This window comes from Desmodus rotundus, chromosome 12, assembly GCF_022682495.2.
Source record: "Desmodus rotundus isolate HL8 chromosome 12, HLdesRot8A.1, whole genome shotgun sequence".
NCBI lineage: Eukaryota > Metazoa > Chordata > Mammalia > Chiroptera > Phyllostomidae > Desmodus > Desmodus rotundus.
This window is the reverse complement of record NC_071398.1, coordinates 23,792,399-23,799,300: the sequence shown is the minus strand read 5'-3', so window position 1 is coordinate 23,799,300 and position 6,902 is coordinate 23,792,399. Positions and strand designations below refer to the sequence as shown.

At 46.7% G+C, this 6,902-nt stretch overlaps 1 protein-coding gene across 2 annotated transcripts; it reads left to right on the top strand.

Annotated features, from left to right (window-relative positions):
* On the top strand, positions 1-6,315 carry MAF (MAF bZIP transcription factor). 2 transcript variants are annotated; one of them, XM_053915459.2, is made up of 2 exons: positions 1-1,945; positions 6,060-6,315. In XM_053915459.2, the coding sequence occupies exons 1-2, from the start codon at positions 825-827 to the stop codon at positions 6,151-6,153; spliced, it is 1,215 nt and encodes a 404-aa protein (XP_053771434.1). In that variant the 5' UTR covers positions 1-824; the 3' UTR covers positions 6,154-6,315. The 2 variants fall into 2 exon arrangements, with proteins under 2 accessions (XP_053771434.1, XP_053771435.1); XM_053915460.2 differs by lacking the exon at positions 6,060-6,315 and adding an exon at positions 2,332-4,192 and having other exon boundaries at positions 2-1,945.
* The last annotated feature ends 587 nt before the right edge of the window (positions 6,316-6,902 follow it).

Genomic DNA, 6,902 nt, shown 5'->3' with positions numbered 1-6,902 from the left:
CAATTGCTTTAAACTCTTCTTGCTGGATCAGAGGCTTTAAAATCTTTTTTCATCTTCGAGCTGTAGCTCGGGCTGCTCCTCGGCTCAACCTCCCCCCCTTTTGCTCTCTGCCTCGCCTTTCCCCAGGACTTCGCAATTTTGCTTTTTTTTTTTTTTTTAAAGGCAAGAAAGAACTAAACTCCCCCCTCCCTTTCCTCCAGCCGGCTGCACCTCTGTCTTGCACTTTGCACGGAGAGAGCGCGCGAGGGAGAAAGAGAGGAAAGGAAAAAAATAAAAAGAGCCAGGCAGACGAAGAGGCGAGAAGCATGAAGTGTTAACTCCCCCGTGCCAAGGCCCGCGCCGCCGGGACAGCCGCCCGCAGCGCCGACAGCCCAGAGCTGCCGCCGCGCGCGCCCCGCCTGCAGCCCGGCCGGCTAGGCGAGTCCTCCTTATGCAAAGCGCGCAGCGGAGTGGCGAGCTGGGGACGCCGCGCACCGGGCCGGGCTCCTCCGGCTTCGCCGCCGCCGCCGCCGCCGCCACCGCAGCCCGCGGAGGACCTTCCCGAGCCTGAAGCCGCTGGTTCGGCGCGCACGAAGGCGAGCAGGCGAGGAGGGGCCGGGGCGAGCGAGCACATTGGCGTGAGCAGGGGGGAGGGAGGGCGGACGCGGGGGGCGCGGGCAGGGCGGGGGGTGTGTGCGCGCTCGGAGGTTTCGGGCCAGCCACCGCCGCGCTAGCTAGAAGCGCCCCAGCCCGGCAAGCTGGCTCACCCGCTGGCCACCCAGCACAGCCCGCTGGCCCCTCTCCTGCAGCCCATCTGGCGGAGCGGCGGCGGCGGCGGCAGGAGAATGGCATCAGAACTGGCAATGAGCAACTCCGACCTGCCCACCAGTCCCCTGGCCATGGAATATGTTAATGACTTCGATCTGATGAAGTTTGAAGTGAAAAAGGAACCGGTGGAGACCGACCGCATCATCAGCCAGTGCGGCCGTCTCATCGCCGGGGGCTCGCTGTCCTCCACCCCCATGAGCACACCGTGCAGCTCGGTGCCGCCTTCCCCCAGCTTCTCGGCGCCCAGCCCGGGCTCGGGCAGCGAGCAGAAGGCGCACCTGGAAGACTACTACTGGATGACCGGCTACCCGCAGCAGCTGAACCCCGAGGCGCTGGGCTTCAGCCCCGAGGACGCGGTCGAGGCGCTCATCAGCAACAGCCACCAGCTCCAGAGCGGCTTCGATGGCTACGCGCGCGGGGCGCAGCAGCTGGCCTCTGCGGCCGGGGCCGGCGCCGGCGCTTCCCTGGGCAGCAGCGGTGAAGAGATGGGCCCCGCCGCCGCCGTGGTGTCCGCCGTGATCGCCGCGGCCGCTGCGCAGAGCGGCGCGGGCCCGCACTACCACCACCACCACCACCACCACGCCGCCGGCCACCACCACCACCCGACGGCCGGCGCGCCCGGCGCCGCGGGCAGCGCGTCCGCCTCGGCCGGTGGCGCGGGCGGCACGGGCGGCGGGGGCCCGGCCAGCGCCGGGGGCGGCGGCGGAGGTGGCGGCGGCGGCGGCGGCGGGGGCGCGGCGGGGGCGGGGGGAACCCTGCACCCGCACCACACCGCCGGCGGCCTGCACTTCGACGACCGCTTCTCCGACGAGCAGCTGGTGACCATGTCGGTGCGCGAGCTGAACCGGCAGCTGCGCGGGGTCAGCAAGGAGGAGGTGATCCGGCTGAAGCAGAAGAGGCGGACCCTGAAAAACCGCGGCTATGCCCAGTCCTGCCGCTTCAAGAGGGTGCAGCAGAGACACGTCCTGGAGTCCGAGAAGAACCAGCTGCTGCAGCAGGTCGACCACCTCAAGCAGGAGATCTCCAGGCTGGTGCGCGAGAGGGACGCGTACAAGGAGAAATACGAGAAGTTGGTGAGCAGCGGCTTCCGAGAAAACGGCTCCAGCAGCGACAACCCGTCCTCTCCCGAGTTTTTCATGTGAGTCTGACACGCGATCCCAGCTAGCCACCTTGATAAGTGCTCCGTGGGGGTCCGACTCGGGTGTGGGCTTGCTAGTTCCAGAGTCAAGCTCGCCACCACCTCGCCCATTCCCCTACCGAGTCCCCCCCCCCACTAGCCCCCCACACGTACACACACAACCCTGCTCCTTAGGTGGTTGGTGGTGGTGGCTGTTTTTTAAATTGGGGAGGGAATGGATGTCTGGCTCATGGATTGCCAATCTGAAATTCTCCATAACTTGGTAGCTTGTTTTTTTTAACTCGCCCCCCCCCACTTGCACAATGTTCAAAGATCTCTGCAGAGTTCTTCATGCTCACCTTTGAAGCCTGCATCATTTACATATTTTTTTTCTTTTTCTTCTTCAGTTCATGAGCTGGTGTTCCATTTTCTGTGTGTGTTTTCATTTTGTTTGGACTTTTTTTTTTTTTATTTTACTTTTTGGAGCTTGCTGTGTTGCCCTTTTTTCCAAACCTCCACTCTCATTCCCTCTCCACCCATCTCCTCTGAGATAAAAGAAAAAAAAAAAGCTAAGTTTTTTTTCTCCTCCTGAGTTCTTCATGTGAGATTGAGCTTGCAAAAGAAAAAAAAAAATGTGAAATGTTAGAGACTTGCAGCGTGCTGAGTTCCATCGGGGTTTTTTTTTTAGCACTGTTATGCTAAAATAGAGAAAAATCCTCATGAACCTGCCACAGTCAAGCCTGCATCAACCTTCTGGGTGTGACTTGCGAGTTTTGGCCTTATGATGCCAAATCTGAGAGTTTAGTCTGCCATTAAAAAACTCATTCTCATCTCATGCATTATTATGCTTGCTACTTTCTCTTAGCAACAATGAACTATAACTGTTTCAAAGACTTTATGGAAAAGAGACATTATATTAATAAAAAAGAAGCCTGCATGCTGGACATGTACGGTATAATTATTTTTTCTTTTTTGTTTTTTCCTTTTGGCTTGGAAATGGACGTTCGAAGACGTATGGCATGGCATTCATACTTTTGTTTTATTGCCTCATGACTTCTTTGAGTTCAGAACGAAAAAGTGCAACCCTAGAGCCTTCTTCCCATGAAAGTTTGCATCTGCTCCAAAACTGCTTTGAGTTACTCAGAACTTCAGCTTCCCATTGTCAATGCACTGAAGGCATTCCTTATCAAAGATGCCAGAATGGGGTGAAAATTGGACATGGCACACATTAAAGAATTCTTAATGTTTTCTTTTTAATAAGATGACACCTCACTTTGGGGACTCAAATTGTGCTGTTGCCGAAAGCAGTCTAAAATTTATTTTTTAAGAAAAAAGAAATCTGCCCCGTTGTGTTTTTTTGTTTGTTTAATTTTATTTTTTTTTAATTTTTAATTTTTCTTTTTGGCTTTTGGTCATTGTCAAATGTGGAATGCTATGGGTTTCTAGTATATAATTTAATTCTAGTTTTTATAATCTGTTAGCCCAGTTAAAATGTATGCTACAGATAAAGGAATGTTATAGATAAATTTGAAAGAGTTAGGTCTGTTTAGCTGTAGATTTTTTAAAAGATTGATGCACTAAATTGTTTACTGTTGTGATGTTAAGGGGGGTAGAGTTTGCAAGGGGACTGTTTAAAAAGTAGCTTATACAGCATGTGCTTGCAACTTAAATATAAGTTGGGTATGTGTAGTCTTTGCTATACCACTGACTGTATTGAAAACCAAAGTATTAAAAGGGGAAACACCCCTGTTTATATCTGTAGGGGTATTTTACATTCAAAATGTATGTTTTTTTCAAAATTAAAGTATTTGGGACTGAATTGCACTAAGATATAACCTGCAAGCATATAATACAAAAAAAATTGCAAAACTGTTTAGAACGCTAATAAAATTTATGCAGTTATAAAAATGGCATTACTGCACAGTTTTAAAATGATGCAGATTTTTTTACAGTTGTATTGTGGTGCAGAACTGGATTTTCTGTAACTTAAAAAAATCCACAGTTTTCAAGGCAATAATCAGTAAATGTTATTTTCAGGGACTGACATCCTGTCTTAAAAAAAAATGAAAAGTAAATCTTACCACAATAAATATAAAAAAATCTTGTCAGTTACTTTTCTTTTACATATTTTGCTGTGCAAAATTGTTTTATACCTTGAGTTACTAACTAACCACGCGTGATGTTCCTATGTGCTTTTCTTTCATTTTCAATTCTGGTTATATCAAGAGAAAGAATAATCTACAATAATAAACTGCATTTTTTTTTTGATTCTGTACTCAGTTTCTTAGTGTACAGTTTAACTGGGCCCAACACCGCATTAGAAGTGTAAAATGCATCCTTCTCTCCAGAGGAAGGATTAATGGAGGAGTAGGGAGGCCATAATTCAGAGTGAAACACAGGCCGTTTTGTGAGGCGGGAGGCCAGTCCCTTTTAATAATTAGCAATATTTAATATAAATGTAAATGATGACCTCTCAGATCCACCCCCCCCACCACCGAAGTTTTCAGTTTTGAAATGAGTTGAGCTATCATTGCCCTCTGGTGAAAACAAACAGAAGTCCCAGCCATGAAGCAGGACCTTCTCAGCATTGACCTGAGCGTCTGATCCAGCCTGGTGCCCATCTAGTGGGAAATTAGCCAGGAAAATTAGGCTTGGTGGAGGTGGCTTGGGCGCCTGTGCGTTTAATAATGGTAAAGATCAACAATTCTTGCTCAGAGGTTAAAATTGATTATTTTCCCTTCTTCCCTTGCCATCCATGATTTTCTTGTTAGCAAGGCCTGACAAGATTTAACATCAACACTTTGGACAAATCAAAGTTGTTTGTGTTTTAACTTTGAAGGTCATTTTTCCTCAGTAGGAAAAAGAAAAATCCACCCCTCACTTACGGAACTCCAAGTACATATCTGGGTTTAAACTCCGTTATTAAATCCTATGTCCCTGTGAATACTTAGCGGAGGTTTCTCCACTGAGACAAGCTGGTAATGATTTCAGATCACCTTCGCTCATGAAATACACGCCAAAAAATAATGGAATAAAGGCTGTGCTTTGATTTATTGGTATCTACCCCCTAAAATGCACTGTGTATCATTTGGAAAGTCTTGAGCTACCTTCATGAACAGCACTGACCTATTTTAAAATGACACAAATTCGTGCAACTCTTGGTCAACTTCCCCTAGAACACTAATAGAATGTTAGAGAAAGCCAAGGCTGTTTTGAAAATAGAGCCAAACACGATGACTTTTGTTTTATTTTATTTTCCGTTCCTTTTTTTTTTTAAGATAATATTGCAACTCTGACCGAAGGTCTTATTTTGAAGAAAACAGGTTGTGCTTGGCGCTGATGAGTTCTGGCCAGTTTATCATCTTGTCTTCCTTCCCTTTTTTTTTTTTTTTTTTTTCTTTTCACAGACAGCACATACCCTGCACATTCTGACCTTCCTTTCGGTGCCAGTATAGATAATCTCCCAAATCCACATTTAATTTTGCTTAACAAAAGTCTTAAGTGTAAACCCCCTTCTTGTGCTGGACGTTAGTTGTTCCCTGCTTCAGAGATACTGTTTTCTTCCCGCTGATGGCAAGTAGCAGATAGGTGGTCACCCCCTGAAGAAACAGAAATGAAGATGTCACTGCTGCAAAAAGCTCAGCATCAGGTGACAGATTTTTAGGCAAATACAAATTTTAAAATAAGAGTGACTTTCAGGATGGAGTTACTGCAAGTATCTCAGCAAAGAATGCAACTTGGGAGAAAAATACATTTGGGCAACAATTAGGCCTTTTTTTACAGAACCCTACAAGGCAGTTCAATATAATAAGAAGGCTTTGGCCCCAAAGATTAGTGGCAAAATAGAGGGGTGCTGGCAAAAAATGGGGTTTTGGTGTCTGGCTTTACGCTAGCGCCCAGTGAAAGGCATTTTTAGAAATAATCGTTACTAAAAACTTTGAAGGGGAGTAGAGTTGTGAACACAATTATATGCTTTTTTTAACAAAGAAACCCTAAATCCTGTGTGAGTGCCCCTATTACAAATAAGTCTCTAAATAAAAAAAAAAAAATCATATAAGGAACTCTAGCTTTCCCTTTACACTGCATTTGAGTTTTTGTCTAAATAGTGTTAAAATTCCTTTCATTCCAATTACAGAACTGAGCCCACTCGCAAGTTGGAGCCATCAGTGGGATACGCCACATTTTGGAAGCCCCAGCAACATGTACTTCCCAGTGTATTCATGAAATGAAATTTATGTGAGAACTGTGTGTTAAAAATACATTGTTAGTAGTAGTAGCATTATCTGCAGTGGTAGAATACAACTTGCCCCTGACTTCTGTCTAGTCTCCTTTTTAAAGAAAGTGTTTGCATTAAAGAAGGCTGTTAAATACATAACCTCCGTACCAATGAACTATGCCTCCTGTCTGAGAGTCGTCTGTGCAGACCCATAACAGAGTGCACTGGTGCTTCTGGCTCAAGATGCGCGAAACTGAATAGGTGCGATTGTTTTCCTCCTGTCCTGTTAGTTTTAAAAAGCCAGTGAAATTTAAAAGATAGATTCATGGACGTTGATAAGAAAGAAAGTATCCCAGAAGGTAACAGCTAGCATTTGTAAAGTGTATGTAGAGATGCACACTCTAAATAGTACTACTTCACGCTTCATTGTTTCTCTGGCAGATAATTTTACTAAGAAGAAAATATATATATTTGACTCCCCCCACCCCAAGCAGATGCCGTGGGCAGAAGCTTTAGTGGAGCTCAGCACCCTGGCTTTCTCGTAGGCTCTAGGTAGTACTGTATTTATGAGCGATGTCAAATGTGTTCATTTACCAGACACAGCCATAAATGAAAACAATGTGTGGCAAAATACAAAGTTAAGTTAAATACACACCTTCCCTGTGTGCTTTCTTTCCCTCCCTTTTCTGTTCTGAAACATTCACAAAATCACTTCCTTTTAATTCCCATCCCCTCCTTGCCATTCCTTGCATGTCTCCTTTT

Bases quoted from the DNA above. Each gene is read 5' to 3' on its own strand.
- MAF (XM_053915459.2), top strand. From the start codon at position 825: ATGGCATCAGAACTGGCAATGAGCAACTCCGACCTGCCCACCAGTCCC. The intron at 1,946-6,059 runs GTGAGTCTGACA...TTCCAATTACAG, and splicing joins TCCTCTCCCGAGTTTTTCAT to AACTGAGCCCACTCGCAAGT.